This window comes from Frieseomelitta varia, unplaced genomic scaffold (assembly GCF_011392965.1).
Source record: "Frieseomelitta varia isolate USP_RPSP 00005682 unplaced genomic scaffold, Fvar_1.2 scaffold_869, whole genome shotgun sequence".
NCBI classification, from domain to species: domain Eukaryota; kingdom Metazoa; phylum Arthropoda; class Insecta; order Hymenoptera; family Apidae; genus Frieseomelitta; species Frieseomelitta varia.
In genome coordinates, this window is record NW_025110666.1 from 238,209 (window position 1) to 263,344 (window position 25,136).

Consider the following 25,136-nt stretch of genomic DNA (forward strand, 5'->3'; position numbering starts at 1 on the left):
GTCGTCGCCGCCCCGCGGATACGACAGTCATCGAGCCACGTACTGTCCCCCCATCATATCTACGGGCAACAACAAGTATCGTTTAGTTTGCGCAGAAAATAAAAGATATCAAAAAAACATACATTTTTATATTGATATTCATTGATATTTTATTATGATTTACATCTCTACAGCAATTGATAAAACAGATCTTTCATTAAACAAATTCGTAATAAATTATTATATTCATAAATGCTAATCTTTTATCTATTTTTGTATGTAGTTTTTATTTGTTACTATAAAATAATCATACAAGTAAATGTCTTATTTTCTGCACAAATTAAAGCCTGCCTAAATCTTCAATACAATGCAGCAATTCCTTAAAAAGTTCAACACAAGAGAGTCACTGTATTGCTTTAAATTTATTAACTTTTAGATACAATGTTTCTGAATGATCACAAAAGCTTGAATTTGATTGGATGTTAAATTACAAACAATGAATTAGAAAACATGTATATATTACCTGAATTAGATTCTATATATTTATATAAAAAGATATAGTGAAAAGCAATTAAAAACAATCGGTCAAAGGTCATTTCATTAAAATTTTTAATTATAAAATTATACAATTCTTTTATATTAGTTAAAATAATTAAACAACAAAGTTATAAATTTAATATGTAGCAATGTGAAATTGCTAATTGTAAATTTAATAAAGATGTGTACTTGTTAAGCGATACATATATAGCATAACTTTTACAAATCTATGTTCTTTTGCAATAATATTTGCATAGTCCACGTATTAACGTAAAATGTATTGTACACGTTACATCATAAATAACAAGTGCGTTTTTTAAACAAATGTTATTTTAAAAATAGCAAATATAACACTGTTTAAAATTATTATGAGAAAGAGTTACGAGAAAGATTAAATTATCCATCATTCTAAATTATTTTGCCAAAATTTTAAACCAGTGTAGCATAATTTAACATGTGAAAACATTTAAAAATCTTACTAAAAGTAGAATGTTTATATTATATACAACTATTTAAACTATGAATTAAAATCAATAGTAATAGGTAAAAAAATCCCAAATTTAAAAGAAAACATCTTTACCCTGTCACGCGTGTAAAACGATCCAGTAAGCCAAAAATGATGCTTTATGTATTATAACGTTTTTAATAACTTACCATGATCTTGGCTCATCGATACTACTGCCGGGCTCGTGTTAGCGCTGTTGGCAGCAGCGATATTCGTGTTGGTCCCCTCGTCGGCTGTACGCTTAAAGAAATTGTGCTGAAGTGCATAATACGGTGTCACTCTTGTTTTCGGATCAAAGTCCAGCATCCGTAGGATCAAGTCTTTGAATTTGAGGTAATCGGAAATTGAATGACCAGGTTCACCTATCCTTCTACCACCAGGGCCTCCGCTTTCGACACCTAAGATATCGTGTAAGCGTCTTGTGCCAGGAGGTTTGTACTTTTTACCATCCTTTGACTTTTTCAGCACATACGAGCCATCCGTGGGGACTTTGTCAAAGTATTTTCGCGCTTTGTGCGCTTGGTCCAATATATGTTTCGGTGGCATTCCTAGTACTTCTACAATTTTATTCATTTGATCGACCTATGAAATAGAAAAACAAATAAGTAATATTTATTTTTTTATTAAAAATTACATATATTATAAAGTTCAATGGAGAAGATTATATGATAGTTACAATAAGCAAACAGAAATTAAATATATAAAATAAATTAATGATAAGATTCTTTATAATTAAATTCCTTTACATGTAAGAATCCAAATATAATTTAATATTTATTACCTCATTGGCCCCACTGAACAGAGGTTCTCCCGTATGCATTTCAGCTAAAATACATCCTAGACTCCACATGTCTATCGCAAGGTCATAAGGTATTCCTAATAAGACTTCAGGAGATCGGTAAAACCTGGATTGAATATATTGATATATCTGCAAAGAACATTAATAACAATTAATTTTCGAAAATTATCAAATTATAATATACTTTCAAACTTACACTTACCCTTTGTCCAAGTTGACATGAACTACCAAAATCCACTATTTTTATCGCACTTCGTTTGGAATTGCATAAAAGTATGTTTTCGGGTTTCAGATCACAGTGGATGATGTTCAATTCCGGTGTAGACAGGAACAAAAGGGCAGTACACAGTTGCTGTGCAAACTTCCTTGTTAAGTTCAACGATACTCCTCGAAAATTAGTATTTCTAAGTAGATCATATAGATTATACGATAACAGTTCAAATACCAGACATAAATGATTTCGCCACATAAAATGCCTTTTTAGTTTAACTGTAAGAAATTTTAATTATAAAGTAATTTTAAATAATTTTGTTTAAATAGTAATTATATATTGTAACTAATTAATAAGATACAATAACCAACCTATGTAATATTTGTTGTCGGTATCTGCCCTGTTCATCATTTCCAAAAGTCTCACTTCGATTTGCGCTTGATTTAGAAAAGGTTTTTTGTTCTTGATAATTTTTATTGCCACTTGCGTTTGTTCTTCATGATCAAACGCTTTTACTACTTGGCCAAAACTGCCTTTACCTATATAACATTTTATATCATAAAAATTACATTTAGGATGCAAAAATAGTACATATTAAAAATTACATTAAAGGTTTAATTAATTTAACTAAATATTTAAATGTTTGAAATTTATACTAAATTTTAAAGAAATTTTTCTTAAAAGATGTAGCGCTAGAAATAAATTAAAGAGAAACATGCTTTTAGAATATAATATAAAAAAATATATATTGGATAAAATAAATGTTACTTATTTTCAATAAATGCAATAAAATGCAATAATGTTGCTATAAATATTAAATATAATAAATAAATGAAAACACAATATGTGTAATCATATCAATAGAATTTTTTGCAATATTTATCCATTAGCTTTAAATATTTGACACTATATCTAGAGAATATTTTTTTATTTCCTATTCTCTCTCAAGAGGTTTTCTAGTTTACTTAAAAAAATTACTTTTTCAGAGACACTACTTGTACATCACTACTTTTCATATATCATTTTCTTGCAATTTTTCAAATTTGTTATTACATAATATTAACAACGGATTTCTTTTTATAAACAACTCATATTTAGTAAACAATTAATAAAAATAAACCATAATAAAGTTTTATCATTTTTACCTATTAGCGAATCGATCTCATAACGATCGAGGAACTTTTCCCCATGCTTGATAATATAATCATGATTATCATCATCCCAGCCGTCGTTGTACAATTTTCTTTCTTTTTTATGTGAACTATCTTCCCTTTGCATCTGTTGCGCTCTCCTCTTCTTCTTAGCATAATAAACCTATTAAAAAAAAAAAAAACGAATAAATTAATTAAACCGGAAAATTACATACTGAAATTTATAAAATATTATATTAGACAATTTAAACTATTAAAAAATTTCAAAAATATCTTGCCATAATATTATTAATTAAATGTAATATTACAGTAGATCTTCGTTTATCCGAACATAGGGAGACAGGACCGGTTCGAATGATAGAACTCACTAGCTTTCTCCATATCCTACTTTTATTTGTTTGGATAATAATAGACAGTAGATAAGGATAACAGAAATTAATCAATTATGAGTTCATATATCTGAGATTCAACATTAACTGGCTTGTGTAAACGAAAGTCTCATATAAGTTAGTATTAGTTTTCATATAAGTTCCATATAAATTTTAAATAAATATAAATATTCTAACGTATTTTATGCATAACGTGTTTTTCTTTCATTTTTTAATTTTCTTTGTTAGATTTTTCAAATATACATGTGCTATATTAACATATACATTCCTAATATTTAATTTTTTCTGTAGGTAAAAAATAGATTAAATAAAAGATAAAAAAAATGTAACACAAACAAAATTTAAGTATAAGTAAAAATAAAATAAGAAAAAAATTGAAAAAAAAAGAAAAAAAGAAAAGTGAAAGAAGTTGCAAAGTGAATATTATTCTAAAATGAATTCAAAAATTCGAAGAAGTACAGAACACTGATTCAATTTTTCTGCACTTTTATTCATTAATACATACAACAGATTTCGTTTATCAATATTTTATGTTATAATAGTAATTTTACAAAAAATAAACAAACATAACTAAGCTATACAAGATAAAAGTAAAAAGTTAATAATTATGTAAGATTTGTTACGAAAATAAATATATTTCAGACATCAAAGAAAAATGTAAAAAACTTCAATAATATTGTATTATATACGATATTATTATATTACTATACTATAATATAGTAGTATAATATTATACTATTATACTATCATATTATTGCAAAAAATTAATAGGTTAATTGGTGATATAATTAAAGGTATTGATACTATTGATAGTATAAAAAATTTGAAAGCTGGTTAAAAATGTGAAAAAGAAAAAGGAAGAAGAAAAGAGAGAAAATAATATATTTAAATAATTTAAAGTATCTTTAAACCTTCTTTACAAAACTATAGAAAATAGTTTTGTAAGCACCATGATTTTTGTTACAAAATTTTGTCATAAATCACAAGATTATCTATTGTTATTTAATGTCCATCCAAATTAAATGATTTTTTATATATACATACCATATAAAATATAAATATTAATAACATTATATTTTAGTAATAACATTAAACACAAAATAAGTAAACTAAAATTGTAAACTAGATGTTTATTTAATTATTGAATGAGTTTTTTTGTTTGAGAAAAAGGAAACAAATGAAAAGTGTATAGTATAGGTTATCAACAAAGCCATTAATTATGTTTTCAAGTTTTAACAAAAAAAATGGAGAGTTAGAGAAAAAAAAGTGAATAAATAGGTAAATAGTTGGAGAACTTCTGTGTATAGATGAGTTGCAAAGCAGAAAAAAAGATGGAGAATAAAGTGAAAGATGTTGGAGAAAAATAAGTAGGGAAGGATTGAATATAATACAGACAACCAATTGGTTTGTAAGTACTGTTAATAATTTAGGAACGCATAGATATGTTTATTGTAAACGTTTGTACATAAAATTCACGAAAACACATGTCATGAAAGTCCACAAAAAGATATACATCTCTGGATATTCGCTTTTTTTTTATCACAATGTATAATTATAAAATTATACATTAAAAAAATTTAGGATAATTTTATTTTTTAATAATCATCATACTTACTACATCATAATATCGTAATATCAAGAAACTTATAAATGAAATAAATATTCATAGATAAAAATCCATGAATCGTAAATAACGTTAATAACCATTGTGTAAAGTTTTCTGTTAATATTTATGTTTTCTGTTAATATTTGTGGTGCATTTATGCATGCGTAGGTTTGTGCTAATTCTTTTTACTCGAAAATCCTGTGGATCAAGTTTTAAAGCTTTACCCTATAATTTAATCCTTTATAAATTGCTGGTAAGTATATTTACCACTTGTTGTGTTAGTCTATATTCGTTCTTAATCGATGTTCTACGAGCTTGCATATTCCGCGAGAAATATTACAAGAAAAAATGCAGATATGATTTGTTATTGGCCATACAAACTCATTTTCTTTATCTACTGATTTTTTCGAACCATCGAACTTCAAGATCCTTTAAAAATTAAACAACGAAAGACTTACTAATAGATTAATATATTAAACATTTACTACCATAAAAAATGAGAACATCTATATCACATGTTATATCTAATATTGTTGAAATTTGCAAAAACCGAATTAAGTTTTGATTTGAAGAAGAAGAATTAAGATTTGAAGAAGTTTTATTTTAGAGAGAGTTATTTTTGTTATAGCTTCTACAAATATTTCTTAAATTATCGCTTTCTCTTTTTATTGTTTTTTAATAAACTACATATGCATTCTTATTTTTATTATTAAATTTATGGCCTTAGTAATTGTAGTCGCAAATTTTCTTATAATCAAAAGTGTATCGTGATTTCGAAAAGCTTAAGAATCGCTGGTCTCTATTATGTAATATATTCATTTTTTATTGTAATTGTTTCATAATTTTTATTTATATACAAAATGTGATATGTATTCTTACCAAAGACCATTGTAGGCATTAAAATTGAACAAATAATTTCTGATAAGTAATTTTAAAAAATCATCATGTTAAAATTTAAAGAAAATAGATTTTTCATCTTTTAAAATCCTTTTTCTTTTCCCATTTTTCAAAATTTTTTTTATAAGATGCAACAAAAATTTGTGATGTCAAATATCAATTTTTCTTTCTATAGCTGTAGGGAAATGCTGATAGCTGAATTGCTAAATAATCATAATTATTTTTTCACCTTATAGCTATCTGTATACAGAATTCACTGTTTGTGAATTTATAACTAAAGAAACAACATTTCAGATATAATAAATTTATTATAAAATTTCTCTTCAAATTTCTAGCTTCAGTTATTACATTTGTTTATATCAGTTAATTGCAATAAAAGTTACCAATATCATATATAAATCATAATGGTATATTAATTAGTAATATAGAGAAATTTATGATTAACAAAGATTAAATTAAAGTTCTTATGTACTATCACGCTATTAAATTAATAATATTATTTCAATTTTCACGGAGTGTGCCACGTATGTGACTTTTCTTAAATACTAATATAAATAAAAAATAATATCTATTAAAATAATAAAGGGATATGATTATTATACTATAAGATTTACATAATGATACAACTGTAATAATATTTTAAACGCATAATAAGAAATACGTTTCAAGAATTCTAAAGCTTATGAATAGTGAAATTTTTTCTCATTCCGTTGAGAAAGTGTTAAATAAATTATAAACTTTCAAAATTGTCTTAATTTTTGAGATATTTAGTTTGTTTACTTTCATATTTCATATCATCTTATACATCAAAAATGAAAATTATATATTAATCCATTGTAACAATTCGTATTCATTATTGTACAGATTATTATTGAAAGTAGAGAAATGATAGGAAAAAGGAGAATAGAATACTTTAATTATCTATTGAAATTTTATACTTTTATCTTTTTACCTCTTTATCATTTTAACCACATTAATCTATGGGAATAAATAATGTTTAATTGTTCTTTACCTTATTACATTTAATAAGAAAAGATAGGATAAATAGTAATTTCACATTTTTATTTAAAAAATAAGAATAGATGGACTTGAAGAGAAAACGAATCATAATTAAAGTAAATGTCAAATGGAAAGCATTTTTTACCTCGTTGATGTGCTTGTAAGTTTTGATGAGATCTACACTGAGTTTTCTAAGAGGTGCTGTGGCTGGATCACGAAATCTATGGGGTATTCTGGCTTGCATGGCGTGTATATCCGCGGGGGTTTCTTGCGGAACCCCACCAGTACCGCCACCGGTACCGGCACCCCCACATACTGTAGGAGGTAATGGCTCCTCAGCTACCAGACGACCGTAAAGGGGCGCGCCACCATCTTCACCACCGCCTCCACCCGCACCCGCCCTTCCGCTTACTGAAAATTAAATATCATTAAATTAATACGACTTATTATTATTACTGAATAATTTTGCGAACGATGAATTCTAATTCCCCTGATCATAAATTCTAATTTCTAATTTGTCCAAGTGAAAAAAATACGAATCTGATTGTCGCAATCATAATTTGGAATCAAAATGTAAACAGATCAAGTGTTTTAAAGTAGACTCAACTTCTCATGATTGTATCTTCCTCTCATATTTCTCCTTAAAGTGCGAACTGTCAATTTTTAAATCTTCCCATATTAAAATCATTAAAAGGATTGAACGCTGGAAAACAAAGGTCTGCTAAAAAGTACTTCAGTCACGGTATATATATTCGTATATACACGATGTTACAGTGCATGTGATTGAGAATCCACGCAACGGGGTCACGAAGACTGACATAGGTCGTGCGATAACCAGCACGCATTCCGCTTCATTCATGTTTCTTGATATAGACTGACTTTCACCTATATACAACCATTCTCTAAAACTACCCTCAGAGAGTATTTGTAAATGTACACTACCTAGTCGTTCTCAAGTAGCTATTACCAGTCATAATTTCTGTTGAATAAATGAGATATTCTGAGATTACTTTATGAACAAGTAGTAATATTAGAAATAAGAAAATAAGAAATACTTTATGATTGTTCATGTTGTTACAATTGTTCATGTATCATGACGTTCGTGTTATTACGAATCAGTGTTTCTCGTAAATGACAAGGACGTAAAGAAGATAAAAAGATGAAAAGATTTTATTGTCAGTTTTTTTTTTTTAATCAATAGATAGATTATATCAATTTCCATTTGTAATATTTCTCAATAATTTTAATTCTTTAAATAGAATAATATAATAGTCATACAACGTATGCTGCTATAGTTACATAAGCCATATTTATATAAGTCATGAAATTAAAAATGAAAAAAATAATTTGAACATTTTATAATTTGTCTTACTTATAATTTACTTTATACTTTGTCTTACTGATAATACCACATGTTGCATTGTACAATCTGATAGTTATTATATTGTTACTAATTGAAATAATATTTATTTACATTTTCCACAATGCATATCTTTATTCTGAATGCGCGATTTGCATTTCCAGATAAAATCGTAAAAAGCATTTCTTTTATTACAATTTTGTAAAGTATTCAATTCCTCGAGATTTCTAGAGATGTCACCTATGAATTTTTTTCAAGGAATTATATCGAAAATAATTTAAAATAATAATCAGTATAAGTCATTTTCCATTAAAAATAATTTGTGCCATGCAAACATACTTTCATTGACAAAACTGATAGTCAATAGAATAGTTTAGTTTTAATATTGTAATGATTATATTATAGTAACTAAACTTTTTCACTAACTAAAGATTCTGACAATAAGGAGATACTTGCGAAGCGCTTTAATGACTTACACCGACTGACTTTGCAATTAGTTTTTAGATACTAAATATTATTAAATAATTAAAATATAATTAATAATGTTAAAATATAATTAATGAATAAAATATTATTAAATAATGATTAAAATATAATGATAAGAATATAAATATTTTATAATTATATTATGTTACGTTATTTTTATCATATTGTATTGGGTTAAAGTTGATTCAGTGTTGGCTGAGCAAAAATTAAAAGTGTAATTACAGAATAGAACAGAATATATAAAATATACTAATATATTAATAAATATGTTTTGTAGTGTTATGTTATGTAGGTTTACGTTTAAATGTGAATGGCGGAATATCTCATCAAGAATCAAAACTATCAAATTTATCAGAAAAATATTTTCACAAAAGTTGTTTGGTTTAAAGAAGCCATTATGTAACATAAATATTTTTTTCATTGATGTAATAATTGGGGAAATTTTAAGGTCAAGTTAATTCTTTTTTTTTTTCTTTTTTGGATGAGATCCTGTATTTTTTTATCCATAATATTACAGCGAATGTTTAACAAATGATATAGCCAGTTTTGACCTACAATTCAATGACCTACTATATACCACGTATATTGTTGAATTTATCTCGACGATTGACTTTCATATTATTAATGTAAATATTTTATAATAACACTTTGTGTAGTAATTTAACGAAAGAAAATGTTGGAAGTATGTTATCCAATTTTGCATAGAATTATTTGTCAATCATAAATTAATAAGATATATATTAAAATATATATAATATAAATAAGAAAAGAAATTTCTTTTATTTCAATCATAATTATGTTTATTTATAATTTATTATTTTAATAGTTTCTGTAATAATCCAATTTCTTCTTAAGAAAAGAAATTCCTAATTATATTTTATATTATATTATCTAAAAAATAAAAATTCATATTTCACATATAATTTATTTGAAAAAATAAACTCTAGAATTTGAAGCATGTGTGAGACTTTATAATACTAAATCCAAATGATGTAATCTAAGTAAAGATCTTAATATTAGATTATTGTAGATGAACTGATCAAATTCTTAATATGAATTTCAATTTTCTTGATGAAAATAGTATTAACTAAATTTTGACTCATTATAGTCAATACGTTTTTATCATTGTAGAACAATTTTATAATTATCATAATTAAGATCTTGAATCGATCATTGTTGATGATTTCTGGTTTATTTTTCATGTTTGTATGTTTTAATCTAAATTTTTCACAGTCGCAAATTTAATTTTGAGAAACTCATCGAATTTCAACGTCGAATATATACATATTGGACTAATAAATAAAATTATACTTTTTTCATTATTTTATTATTTTTATCGTCCAAAATATATATTTTCCACATACTTTCTCGAAGTTTTAATAAATCTAATAAATCTAACTCATTGTATTTCATATTTCATCTTTGTTCTTTGACTGGAATACATAATAAAATGCTTCATTGGTACCTACATTTTATCTATTGTTTTATACATATCATGCATCTTATTTTGTTAATATTTTATCAGTATATAATTCAATAATTCAATTTTGAAATATTTACACGATGTCTGTAACTAATCATACTTTATTGATAATGTATTTCATTTCCCTTCTCTCCCTTTTTTAAACTTCATAAGTTTCTAAAAATTTTTATTACTAGTATTCACGTTGCAAAAATAAATACAATAAAATATATATATTATATACAAAACAAAGAATAACTTTAGAAGTACCTTTCATTACATCATCACACTTTTTTTTTATTTTTGTAAATAGTAATATCTCACTATTTTTTTGTTTCATGTATACCGTTTTTGTTTTAATATTCTAAATTATTTTAATGCATTATAATACAACTTTCTTAATAAATATTAATTGAGTTTTCATAATATTCATAATTTTTAGCTAGAGAATGTCAGAATAAACATGAAGACAATAGAATATCGAAAATTATTAACACATTTAAAATAGATATAGATGAGTAATTACAATTTAATCTTTATGCTGTGTTTTTATTATGTACATTAATTTAAAAAAATATATGTATTAATATAAAAACTTAAACATTCATTTATGCTTTCTATATTAGAAAGTTCAAGTTTTCCTTTCATTAAATAACTCCAGCTTTTAAATAATAACATGTGCCGAGAAAAAGTGAAATAAATTAAAAAAAGATTTAAGTGTACAATTTAAAAAATAACAATAAATAGTAAATTCCCAAATGAAACATTTAATAGATTTAATAGATTAAATATAAAACAAATTTGACAAACAATTTGAATAATGTCTTTCTGACCGAATGTTTTATTTTTCCATTTGATTTTACTGAACGGCTCGAACATCTATCACAGTTCCTCATGTTGAGAATCTCTGCATAAGGGCCAAATCGAGCTCTGTTACCGACGACTAACGCTTGTACTTGTTACGAATGTCAAGGGAGCATATGCTACCTTTGACCTAATTTGATCGTAATCTTTTGATAATTCTTCCAAAATATTCAGCGTATTGTCATTGTAGAAGTTTATCACTTTTTTCGAACGTGCACAAATATCAAAAATTATACGTTCGAATTATTATCAAGTCACCTAACATTAATTTATAATAATAAATTTTTATGTATATCGTTCCAAATTTTACGATTGATATTTACCAAAGATAACTCGATAATTTAATCGAAAACTTAAAAAACATAATTCAGAGAAATAACTGCTCTCTATCTTCTTCTTTTCGTTCAGTCCATTCAAATTATCATTTTAATGTTTATATAGATTTATATTAGTTTAATTTATAAATGAACTAATAAATGGGGAAAACTCGAACTTTGAAATTGCTATTTTTTTATACAATTATAGACAAAATCTGTCATATTTAAAATCACTACTTTTTGATGTACGTACAAACTGTTCGGTATTACGTACACACTACTACATATTATTGATACAGTATAAGCAAATATATATGTATGTTCATTAGTCACACACGGTCAACATATTTTTATGAACATAATATATCTTTTTAAGTCCCTGTTTTAGAATAGACAATATGCTTTCACAGATGAAATATAAGCATCAGAAACATCAAAAAAAGTTGAAATAGGATGTACAAATTGTAGAATTTGTATTTTTATATACGTATCATAATTTATATTATATTATTTACGTTATTTATATATTGTTAATGTCTGGCAAGTAATCTTTTTCTTAATTAGATAAAATGTATATAAATTTAAAGAAATTTTTCCATAGTATTGTTAATTTTGTAACATCGTCATTTACTTATAAAAAGTTGAAAGAGTGCACGTAATCAAATTAATAATGGTTTTTATACAAAAGAAGTTTTAATTCAATAATTCTCAATTGATTTATAAATAATTTACAAGAATTCGAGTTATTTTATTTAAGAATACTTTTTATTTTAATATATATGCTATGTTTCACATGAAACTATAAATAACATCTATTAGATAAGATATAAAATGCAAGAAATATCTTAAATTTATCTTAAAATTGGTTTAAATCTAATTGAAACATTTATGATTGCGTGTGTATGACCTAACAATACCAGATGGGTATTAAGAAATAAAAGTATACATTTCTTTGAAGACAGTAATGAAAAGTACTATCATCTTTTTATTAAAGTAACTTAATAATTATAAATAATATATAATTTTGAATCTGAATGTACTAAGTAGAAATTTATTGTCTATTTTATTTATAAATAAAGAAATTAAATGTAAATTATCATTCTTTGAAGAATATAATTTTAGTAATATTTAGGTAATAAAAAATGCAGAAAAAGAATTAAATAGCATATCTGTAATTCGAAGATTTAATTTTTATTTTCTTTATATTCTTTATTTAGAAACGAAGTTTTTGTAATATACAAAGTGGTTATAAAATTAAATATTTCTGTTGTTTCTAGAGATATGAAAAAATTTTATTAACAAAAGTTATTCAGTATAGAGAGGGCCATAGTATGACGGTAATGATTTTATTTGTAGTTGGACAGGTTTCGGAGATTTTAAGGTACTTTTATCTATCATCTACAAAAAAAAACTTCATTTTTTTACCTGAATTATTTCTGTTTTGTAACAGATAATTTAGGAATAATTTGCATTTATAGATTAAAACCATTCATCTTGTAATAATTGGAATACAGAAATAATTTTTTTATTTTACATATATTCTATATCTGTTTTTATTCATATAGGTTAAAAGAGACATTCAAAATGAGCTTCGTTCATAAACATAAATATTTCCTCCATAAACATAGATCATTCAAAATTTTAATGATCACCCATTCCATTAATTTCATTTCGAACTTAATTACCGTTAATGATATTCCTTATTAATCACGTGTTCTTCACGTGTTTCTGAGTTATTGTTGTTGTACACTGTTCTACGAAAGAAAGATCATTTTAAACATTTCCTTTAACCTATATCAGTAAAAAAAGATTTAAAAAAAAAAATAAAAAACTTACTTCTCTATTCTAATTATTTAAATGCAAAATCTACTTTTTAATATATATATAAAAAAAACAGGTGAATTAAAATCCATAATGTATATGACCTTTATTTATTCAGAATGACCTATCAAACACATTGGTAAAATTATTTGGTTTCCTCCTGGAACATCCTTTAGATAACGTACTACAGATAACAGCTACTATAAGAAACATATAAGAAACAAATAAATTTTCTATATTAAAATATACTGCGGAAACAGTACCGCTGCACAGATAGTTGCATCGTTAGCGCACCGTTTCACTGTAAGCATACTTCAATGAAAGATATATTTGTGTAAGACTATATATTTGTGTAAGACTATATATAAACTTTAAAAATGATTATTATTACGAATAAATAATTTTCTTGAAGGGTTTTGAAAAATAAAAGGGGAATATCAACAGTTAAAATTGCGTTTATAAAATGTCGCAATTAATAATCTTAATTTTATAAATTATTTCTCTCTATAAATATTTAAACTTTTTGTGATCAAATAAATACTTTGGTTTTAAGATTATATTAACATACGGTATTTACCGTGTTAATAAATCATATAGCTGCTCCGAAAACTGTTTGAAGCAAAACACTGAAATATTATAAGCAATTTGCATTCACAGTCTTGCAATTTGAAATTAAAGTTAAGTTGAAATTGATTTTCAATGCACGAGCAAATAGCCTAAGTCGAATTTTATTTTAGCCATTTCTCAACTAAGATAAAATGAAGACTAAGCAGACAATGCGATAATTTAAGATACAAACTAAAAATCAGAAAAATCTTAAAATATAAAATAGTTTTGCAATTAGGAAGAAACTATGAAAAATGAGTCAAATTAGGTCTAATCTCTATACACTACTTTTAAAATATGCAATTTGTTTTACTGTTAGAATATATGTATGTACATTAAGTCGCAAAATTGGCACACGCATAATTGTAATTGTATGACAAATAAGAAGACAATAAATAAAATATATTCAGCACTTTTTATTATTTTAAACTTTGAATTAATAAAATTATTTAAAACAGCAACATTATATTTGTAATTATGAAAAACTGAAATATAACAACTCCTTGTACTAAATTCAATCACAAAATTATTGGCATATTTCACAAAATTTAATAATTTGATCGTGATTAATATTATATAGAATATTATATAGATCTTTTTTATTTCATTCTACCTGCAAGTCGTTTTGATTAATGGATTGTTTAAATAATCTTCTTCAATGTTGCATTATTCTTCTACCAATTTATTTTGCAAATCTGTTTTGTTTGTAATTGAATGTTTCTGTTGTCAAATTTATTCCACATCTCGATTGGATTTATTTGAGCAATTTTACAATAATCATTTTTGAATGATTTTTTATTTGTGTGTTTAGGATGTATCTTGATAAAACTGAAACTATCATTAAAAATTATGATTTTCAAAAATTCAAATTCTGTATTTTTATGCCATAGTAACTAATGGAACCATGCAACGTATACTATTATTGTCACCATGTTTAATTGTTAAATTGAGGTTTTCATTTAGTTTTTAAATTTTTTGATGTTAATCTCATTTTCGAATGTTGAATTTGTTTTTATTATAAAATAATTACATTTCTCTAAAATTCGATCGATTAAGAAATATATACTTTTTGACGAATTCTAAATGGTACTTAGACTTACTTTGGTTTGTGGTACTCACGTTCGGTCTTTTTTAACTGCGCAAGCATTATACAAATTTTTCGTAACACCTTTCGAAATAGAGTTTTATCAGAGAAATTTTGAAGAAAAAAGTTTATTTTCGATGCATTTTTGACTTTTTAAACAAGAAATTATTCTACTTAACAACTCTTTCAGCTACTCATATTCTCTACTTTGCCTTCATTTTTTAATCTTTTAATAATATTAATTAATATTTCTTACAGTTGTATAATTTTTCTACACGATTTCTCTATTTTCTGTTCCCTTAAAAAAAAAAATTTGTTTTTATTTCTAAAGTTGAACCAAAGTTTTTGTTTCTAAAGTAATTTTTCTTCATAATAATACATTATTTTATTAGATTCTATAAATTGTTTATGTTGGTGTTGATTATATGTTATAATGTCTTCTATTGACTTCAAAAATTAGTAGAAAAAATGTAAGAAATTTAGAAATAGATATAATACGTTACGTGTGTCACAAATTTTATATATACAAAATAGGAAATTGTTACACTTCATTTTTTAAAATTATAAACAATATTGTTCTTCTTTTGAACAGTTTTATTGATTCAAAGTCTAAATATTATTTTTTTTTTAAATAAAAAGTACTTTTATTATTTCGTTATTTTCCATATTTTTATTAACTCGTTGCGTGTGTTATAATAATTCTGTGACTCACTGTATGTCTACGTGTCCTGTCTCGTTCACACAATCTATAAAACTATACAGATGATAGGAAAGTACATTTACCGACTAAATACAAACTGCGAAAGTAAAATATTCCCACCACCGTTACCACTGAATGTCATTTTTACTTTTCTCTCTTTTATAACACTGCGATTGTGTGTTGTCAACAAAACTATCACGCCTAAGAAGAAGCAAAAGATAACAAAAAGAGAAGGAAAGAAAAACCGCTAAAAGAAAAGGAAAAGAGTGCAATAGTAGATAAAATGATGTTTTTCAGAGTGTAGAGATGCAAGCGAGAAGAAACAGAAATATCGAACCTGTTAAGAAATAAAATGAAGAATTAATATTGTACTTGTGATAGATTGTAATAAAAAGTAAATATACTTGTAGAAACATAAAAAGTTAGAGGAAAATAAATGAAAATAGAAAGAAAGAAAGAAAGAACAGATTGAAAAAAAAATAAAAATAAGAAACGGGAGGTGAGAAGAAATACAGAGAGGAGGGAGAAGGATAGAGGGAGGAGAGAGAGAGAGAGAGAGAGAGAGAGAGAGAGAGAGAGAGAGAAGAAGGGAAAAATAGTTTTAGATAATCATTTGGTAAGGTGCAAAAAGTATAACGCAGAGAGCGAGGCGACGTAGGATCTGTCCTGCAGGATGACAGCGCACGAAAAGAGCTTGACCGAAGGAAGGAGATAGGAAAGTAGAGAAAACAGAAGAGAGGATAAGGGCAGCCAGCATAGCAACAGAAAGACAGCTTCAAAACGAACAGTTGAGCGTTTCTGATTCTGTTGCCGGTGGTGTTGCTCGCTCTTGCTGTTACCGTTACTGACTACGGAGCTCTGGCCTGTACGGACGTGCATGGAAAGAGGAAAGGAGTGGGAGAGGGAAACGAGAAAGTTGGTGCGTGCGCGCGCGCGCGCGCACGAGCGCACACCGCCGCGTGTATATGTGAATGAAATAGGGGGTGAGCACGATAGCAAAAGAGGAGAGTCGCGTATTGATCGTGTCGCACGGGGGTGGAGCAAACCGCCAACCGACTGGCTGGTCTGTCTTCCATACCGGCGCGAGTTGCGTCGAGAGAATGAGACGGAAAATGTGAAAGGAGAGAGAGAGAGAGAGAGAGAGAGAGAGAGAGAGAGAGAGAGAGAGAGAGAGCCAGCCCTTCGAGGAGAACAGGGCCTTCGTCTGTATATCAACACCATAGGCTATAATAGAAAGTATCGAGGACGACCGAGAGAAAGACAGTGCGTCGCCTTGAAATCAGGTGACCGCGACTTATATCAGTTATTCATTCTATTTCTCTCTTTAACGTCGCCTTTTCTTTTTTTTACTTTGTATCTTCAGGTGAACAAATGAGAAAGAAATGATTATTCCGTATGTTACGCATCGATACGCTAACTTTCCACCCTCTTCTTTGACGAATAGAAAATGAATACGCGAGAGGGATCAGTTAATTGGATAATCAAGTTCAATACTTCTCTTGACTAGGAGGAAAACAATGTGGATACATTCATCCAGTTCTTGTTTACATGTCACTTACAGGCTTCGCGTACTTCTGTACTTTATGCATTTACAAACATTTGTTTAAGCTTTTTGGTCTTTTATTCTTGATGAAAAATTTCACTTCAATATGTATAACTTACTTAAAATTTTCTAATATATTGCATTGTGTCAAACTAATCTGTATCTATTTTACTTCAGTCAACCTTTCTTGAAAAAATAAGTATATGACGTTGCTACATTTAATTATTATTATATATATATTATACAGCAAATTAATAAGATTACACGTGTTGTGTACACACATAATAAATTACAATTTAATGAAAACTACACTTTATCTAATATATATATGTGTGTGTTTGAAATGTATTTGACAAGTACATAAATTTAATTAATTTTTGTTCATTCCCTTATTTTCTTTACTTTATTTACGGTATTTTATTCATTTGTATGTGAATAATATTCATCTTGGAACTTCTTAAGTCTGATGTTAACAATGCTCATTACAATTGCATTATACAATATTTTTATACAGAAATTTTCTATATTACAAAATAATATTTGATGATATCATCTGATATTCATGGAAGATAAAAATTTATAGTCACGTAAAATAAAATTAAAATTTAAATAATTTTAAATTAAGCTAAACGTATGTATAATTATAAATTTTACATATAATATACCGAAGTTACACATACTTGAACTGTTTAAGCATATATCTATTTTTTAATTAATAAGACAAAAATGAAAAAAAAAGGAATTGAGATAATGATAATTTTCTTTTTATAATAAAAAGTTTTATCTTGATATTTCTTCTTTTATTTTATTAAATATTTGTATCATCATTACTGAATTATATGATTTTATTATTAACTTAATTTAATAAAGTACAAAATGTTAAATAAAATTCAATGTCTATATTAAATGCATTTATTATTATTATTCTCAACTTGGTTACTTTCAAATTATATTTTTGAATATGATTCAAAAATGATTATTAGATAAAAATTAATATTTCAAATGCTTAACCTTTTTAGAACAATGATATATAGTTGTGGATAAGTCAATATGCTTGTTATATATTATGCATAATAGATTAATTATTTATTTATTTTTCAAAATACACTGACTTTTTATTTCTTAACAAGTCCTTTTATCAATCCTACAGTTTTGGCTTAAAACAAAACTTTTATCATTTTTTTCTCAATCGTCACCAAATTATATCAATTTGGTTCAGCATATTTCGCTAATTACTTTTTTGTCAACACTAAAAAAAGTTAATGATTATTAATAGACTGCAGATATTCATGTACGTAAAATATACAAAAAGCATATGCAAAATATGAGGGAAAAATATGCAAATATGTACGAAAAATATGCAAAATATGTTAGTAATATACGGTGTATTAAGTTAACGGTATAAATTATTGTAAAATTTTGAAAAGATTGTTATATAAAACGAAAACTTAATTCTAAAATATATATGTTGCCGCCGTTTGACGTGGAAATACTGGAATACTGTATACAATGTAGATTTACATACAGTAAATTATATGCGATATAAAATTTAGCAATATATCCATATTTGGCAATATTATATTTATTCTAGCATACACATTAATCGAACTGAATCAAACTTTATCTTTTTTTTTTAAAATAAAAATGCATTTGCATAGACATCCACAATCTAATTGTTAATATAACTTATGTTTCAAATACTCAAGATTTATATTCTACCATATTAATTATTTAGAGGCAGAAGTAATTTTTAAAGAATAAGTGAATTTTGTTAGAAGCGCTCTCAAATATCATTGCAGATACTGTATATTGAACGTTAATCTAAGGATTAATTTTACTGTTATACAATCGATCGTATACAATAAATTAATTTCAATAAATCATTTAACCCTCACTCGTTCCCCATTTTTTCAATTTAATTTGTCCTTTGGTGACAAAGTGACCAATTCTCATACAATTATGAGAAAATTTAATATTTGTAATGAAAAATTAAATTGTGCATATTAATAAATATTAAATAAATTAATACGTACTCAATTGCGTATACATAGATTGTATTTTTATACTGACTCGTTACTTTTATGTAAATGTTAATTACATCAAATTTCAATCAAAATTAATTTATACTGCATATAAAGCGCAACTGACGTTAGTACCTTCACGTAAGATACTCGGAAGTCTTGATACTTATGAGATACTCGAAGAGAGCAAAATTACCTGGGATATTTCATGAGATATCCGAGTACCTAGATACCCGGGCATCTTACGAGATAATTCAAATTAAAGTTATTATTAACCGACTCGTCCGATTACCCGGACATTCGATATAATTTTATGATTTGGATGTTTTTATGAAAAATAGTAAAATAAATTATAATTTATATCTATTCGAATGGTGAAAAATCAGAGAAAAAATGTCCAAGATTGGTAAAACTTACTAAAAAATATTTATGTCAGCTTTAGATAAGTATTTTCTACAACTGGAAATATTGTTAGTTCAAAACGAACGAATTCTACTATTGGAAAATGTAAACTTATTAGTATTTTTATACAAAGACGTCCAATTTTCAATTACTTTAGTGTTTTATTATTTGATCGATAAAATAAAAATTGCATTATAAACATCCTAGTAATATAAATAAAAAATATAGGTATGTTGTTTCATGCATCTTGGTATTTCATGAGATATCTGGGTATCTCATAAGTAACAGTTTTAATTTCGGAGTGTGTGCGCACGCATGTGTGTGTTGTGCGACAACAGTACATGGCACTTTCAATTATATTCGAATTTTTTCATAAGAAATTTCGAATTTGTTACCTGTTTATTTCAAATTAATTATTTATATATGTTCCTTATTATCAGAAAATCATGAAGCATGTGTTTTGTGTCACCAATTTATCTCAATTACAACAATACCATCTCTACTTTCATCACAGAATTCTGCAATCTCTTTTTATGATTTCCTTACTAATATTTCTTTTTTATCTTATTTTATTAAAAAATACAGTAACTATCTATACGAATTTTCAATTATGTATCCTATTATATCTTTTAAATATTTATGATTTAGTATGATATAATTTATAAGTAAATATCTCTGTAACAAATGAAAAACTAAATTGATAATTAAACATGAAGTATTGTTTGGTATGGCGATTTGTTTAATAAAGTTATGTGAATGAAGAACTTATAAATTACAAAAATTTCTTTTTAGTTTAAAAGTTGTTTTCATTTATTTATATCTGTACTACTCGACTTAACATGATTTAAAAATATTTTTAAAAATTATTTCATGTATAAAAAATTTCTTTTTAACAATTTTTTAATTCTTTTTTTAATATAAGTTTCCTCTGTAGCATGAGTTAGTTTTTCTAAACTTTCTATTTAAATTGATGTTTTCGATATATGTATATAATCAACTATGTTCCAAAAATTAGATATTTACCAATAGTGCTGAACATCATCACTGGTGATATATATGAGTTAAATTAAAACTTTTTTTCTATTAATATTTTTGAAAATATCTTTCATTAGATTCCATTCTTAAAAATATCAAATTATGATTTATGTATATGAATAAATAATACTTTATTATTAGAATTTATCTAGAAATAAAATTTCTTTGTGTATTACGTAGATATTCAACAGATAATAAAATATTTCATTTTTCAAAAAAAAAATATTAACAAATATGGGTATATTTTACATTGAAAACTGATAACGGGACTAACGAAAACCTAATTAAAATTGATAACGAATTTAATCAACAAAAAAAAGTTCTCTTTTATAACATTTTAATATTTAATAATAAAAAATAATCGATAGACATAATGAAAATTTTTTGTACTTTTTAAACTAATTTTAATGCTTTTAAAGCTTTAAACTACAAAATTGTTTTGTACAAGCACGCATAGAAAATACCTTACAAGAAAAGTAACTTTGTAATAGTATTGGCTTTTCTTAAATCGCGCATGCAGTTATTCAGGCAACTTAGGCAATTATCTTCAAATTATTCTGTTACATGTTGCTCAGTTTGAAATAATGTAATTATAAAATAAGTTAGTGTAATGTAGTAAACCTATTATTCTAAGGAAATTATTAAGCAAGTATGTAAAAAGTTTTCTGAACTTGATTTGAACTGCACAAGGTTATTTACACATTTTTGTTAGTTACAAATATCTTGATGAAATTCAACAATTTATCAAAGAAAATTCCTATAATATTTGCAAAATCTATTCACATAAATTATATTATAGAAATTATAGTTTGATAACAGTAAGATTAAAATCATGATAATTTGTGAAAATGATAGTAAAATTCGTACATTTTTCAAATTTCCATTTGTTATATTTTTTCACAGGTTCAATGCTTGCCAGTATCGGTCCTTTGACCAGGAGATATAAAATAAAGTTACAAGTAGAAAAAAGTAAAAACACAAAGACATGATGCTACAGGGATGCCAAGTCAAAAATACATATCAGTCAGTAGCCAGCGGAACAGTCTAAAGTCTTTGGATTTTTCGAGAGTCGCCGATCAGGCATCAATCCAAAAATGGATCCCACTATACTATTACGAACGTTACCTTGCTACTTATAAATTCAACTTTCTCTTTTCTCATTCGCAATATATATGATATTCTGATTATTGTCTAATTTTCAGTAGGTTATACAGATTTTCGTAAAATCAATACTTTTTAGATCACTCAATATTATCTTACATATTATCATAACTAATTTACATAATCTAATAAAAATTATCATTATCAATATATCTGAATCTATAAAAACAAAAAGCAAAATTATGAGATACAGTTTACTTAATATAAAAGGAATCATCTCATAATAGTAACTAAAAAAATATTGATGCAAAAAACATTATTTATAAATGCAATTACTATTATATATTTGAAATATATTTGCAAACATATATTGGCAATTGAATCAAGATTAGATTTTTAGAATTCATAATAACTGAAATAATAAAGTTAAAAATAAACAGTAGAATAATAGAAATGATCAAATGATACCTTGCATTCTTGTTATAAAATTTATAATACGTTCTTCCATTATTTCGTAATCATATTAAATATTATTTAAAGACAACGTATACAATAAATGAACAATTATAAAAACAAACCAATTTTTGTTATCCTTATATAGCTTTTATTTCTCACTGATTTCTCTTTAAAACATCAATAATTATATGTAATTCAAATTCAGTTGAAATTTAAACTTTTACAGAAATGCTAAATTTTACGAATATGAAGATTCAGATATCACATATATAAAATATAATAACGAAATTACATTTGTATTCGAACAGATTGCTATTACACATAGCATAAAATCTTTTTGTTTGAGGTGTCATTTTTCAGAGAATCAAATTTGAAAATTTACCAACTATATTTGAATTTAGCTAATTCCAAGAATGATAATTTGAATATATTTAGTTAAAAATTGAATTTTAAATATTATGTACCAATTATTTAAATATTGTTATATTAATTATATTTAAATATTATATATTAATTTTAAGAACACTTAATAAACCTACTTGATAAGTTTTCAAAATCGAATTTCCTCGAAAATAAAGTATCTTATCAAAAAATTGCATTTTACACTTTTGACTTATTATTGTAAGTTATTTGTTATTGTTATTTATTTATTTTCTCTCTTATTTATTATTTATTCTTGATCAGCCCAGAATTAACTAAATTCAAATATAATTGATAAATTTTCAAATTTGATTCTCTCCAAAAAGGAAAGCTTAAATAAAAAAATCGTATGTTTTCTTTCCAACTTGTTTTTTCATGTAGAATCGTCACTTTTGTGGTATCTTCAATATTAGGGCATTCTGTGTAGCATATATTTTTTGAGATTATGTTTAACCATAATTATCTACATACAAGCTGTGTTAGGTTTCTTTATAAAAGGTCAGCATATTCCACAAATAAAAATAAAGACTAATGTCATATAAACATAGATTTTTAAATAAAGTTACAATGTATTGATTTTTATTCAATATATGGTTAATGGTTAAGCGAGCATTAACCTCAACGATGGACAAATCAAGGAAGAAAAATCTTCGGTCTCGTGCCATTAGACATTAATGTAAAAAATTCGTAATGTAACGAGTATGAAACATTTATTTATAAAACCAAATTATTATTAGCTTATATTTTGGAATGGAACTTATATATATCGGCAACTTTTTCCTACGTTTTGTCGAATTTATTATTTTACATATTTATTCTAATTATTAATCCTAGAATATACATATAATTCAATATTCAACTCATTTGTAATATAAATTAATAAAGTATATATAAATCTACACTTATATATCATTACTCACGTTCTTATTTTTATTCGTAGAATATTCTGAAGTAATTTCAGAGCCACTTGGAACATAGAAATATTGAAATGTTGATGTTTTCTTATCTATGTGAATATATTTTTATTATAGTAGCTCCTAATTTAATTTAATATCATTGAATTTTTCAGAATTATACCATTAATAATCAGAGTAAAAGAAATTGCTTTTTCGTTAATTTATTCCTTACTAATCTCTTGTAAAAATTAAAGAAAATAAATAAAAATGCATTAATAATAAAACATACCTTATGAAAAGTTTTAGTTTTTCGTTACAGAGTATCATGTAATGAATAGTAATGCCAAAGAGGGACAAAAACAAAATCAAAAGTATAGAATAAGATTTTTGAGAATATGAAATTTCCCAGAAAATCGAATTTTAAAAATTATTCAAATGTAAAAATTGAATTGTCTAGTCTATTTATAAATATAGAGATTTATAAACTTTTTTCAAAAGAAGATAGGTATTTATATTTGTATATTTGTTAGATTTGTCAACATCATGTCATCATACTAGACAACTGTTTATTTATTATCACTCCTTACTTATATTGTTATTATACATTATTAATGATAATACACTATAAAATGCAATATTAGATTTGTTAATTTTTTTACACTTATAAGACTTATGAAATATTTGCTGTTATTTATTAGACTAACTAACAAATTAAGATTATTCACATTTGTCCTTCATATAACAGATTTTATAAAAGTTGAAATATCTCATAAACTAGTAATTTTTTGATATATATAGGTTGATATTTTTTTATGCAAAAGGAACAAAATAAATTGTATTTGAAACATTTTTCGAATAACGAACAATTATGAAGATAATTGCATTTAGATAAAAATAGTCCACGCTACATATACATTTCTATTTTTCGTTAAGACAATGCTAGTATATTCTACGCGTAAAAATGAGAGGAAAATGTCATATAAACATATGCTTAAAAATGCTTTACTAAAAAAAATTATAACGAAAATATAAAATAATAACGACAGATCGATTTTTGTACACTTGTATAAAGTTAGCAATAGTTACCTATGTTAGTTCTATTTCTTGATATATATAAAAAGTTATCCAATAATTTTAGAAGCGGCACTTGTATTGCACGATGTTTTGGACAATCAAATTGTTAATTGTATCTATTATATCTATAAATTTTCTCAAATGAACAATGGTATACATTTCGCGAAATGATAGGGGATTCCTGGATTTTTCATGCTTCTCAAAATCTGTGATATGTACAAATATTTTGTGTTTAGATCTACATAGAACATCCCTTCCTCAGTAACGTGTATAAAAACAGCAATTGTTTATGCTGTGTTTCAAGAATCATATCTATTTATGTGAAAAATGAGTGCGACAAGTAAAGTAACTTATGTTAAAATTATAAAGATTGAAGATATAGCACTTACATATCCTGTAATTAATGAGTTCGTTT

At 25.3% G+C, this 25,136-nt stretch overlaps 1 protein-coding gene across 6 annotated transcripts in view; it reads right to left on the reverse strand.

Annotated features, from left to right (window-relative positions):
* Positions 1 to 25,136, reverse strand: part of LOC122536749 (serine/threonine-protein kinase minibrain) — a 49,802-nt gene that overhangs the window by 4,608 nt on the left and 20,058 nt on the right. For all 6 annotated transcript variants that reach the window (XR_006308465.1, XM_043669381.1, XM_043669380.1 and 3 more), the window contains 6 exons: positions 7,219 to 7,484; positions 3,177 to 3,345; positions 2,403 to 2,570; positions 2,023 to 2,309; positions 1,803 to 1,949; positions 1,171 to 1,603 (listed from right to left, as the gene is read on the reverse strand). Coding sequence is in view for 5 of the 6 variants with exons in the window: in XM_043669381.1 (XP_043525316.1) it covers positions 1,171 to 1,603; positions 1,803 to 1,949; positions 2,023 to 2,309; positions 2,403 to 2,570; positions 3,177 to 3,345; positions 7,219 to 7,484 (1,470 nt within the window). In the remaining variant the exon portion in view is untranslated. The remainder of the gene's footprint in view (positions 1 to 1,170; positions 1,604 to 1,802; positions 1,950 to 2,022; positions 2,310 to 2,402; positions 2,571 to 3,176; positions 3,346 to 7,218; positions 7,485 to 25,136) is intronic.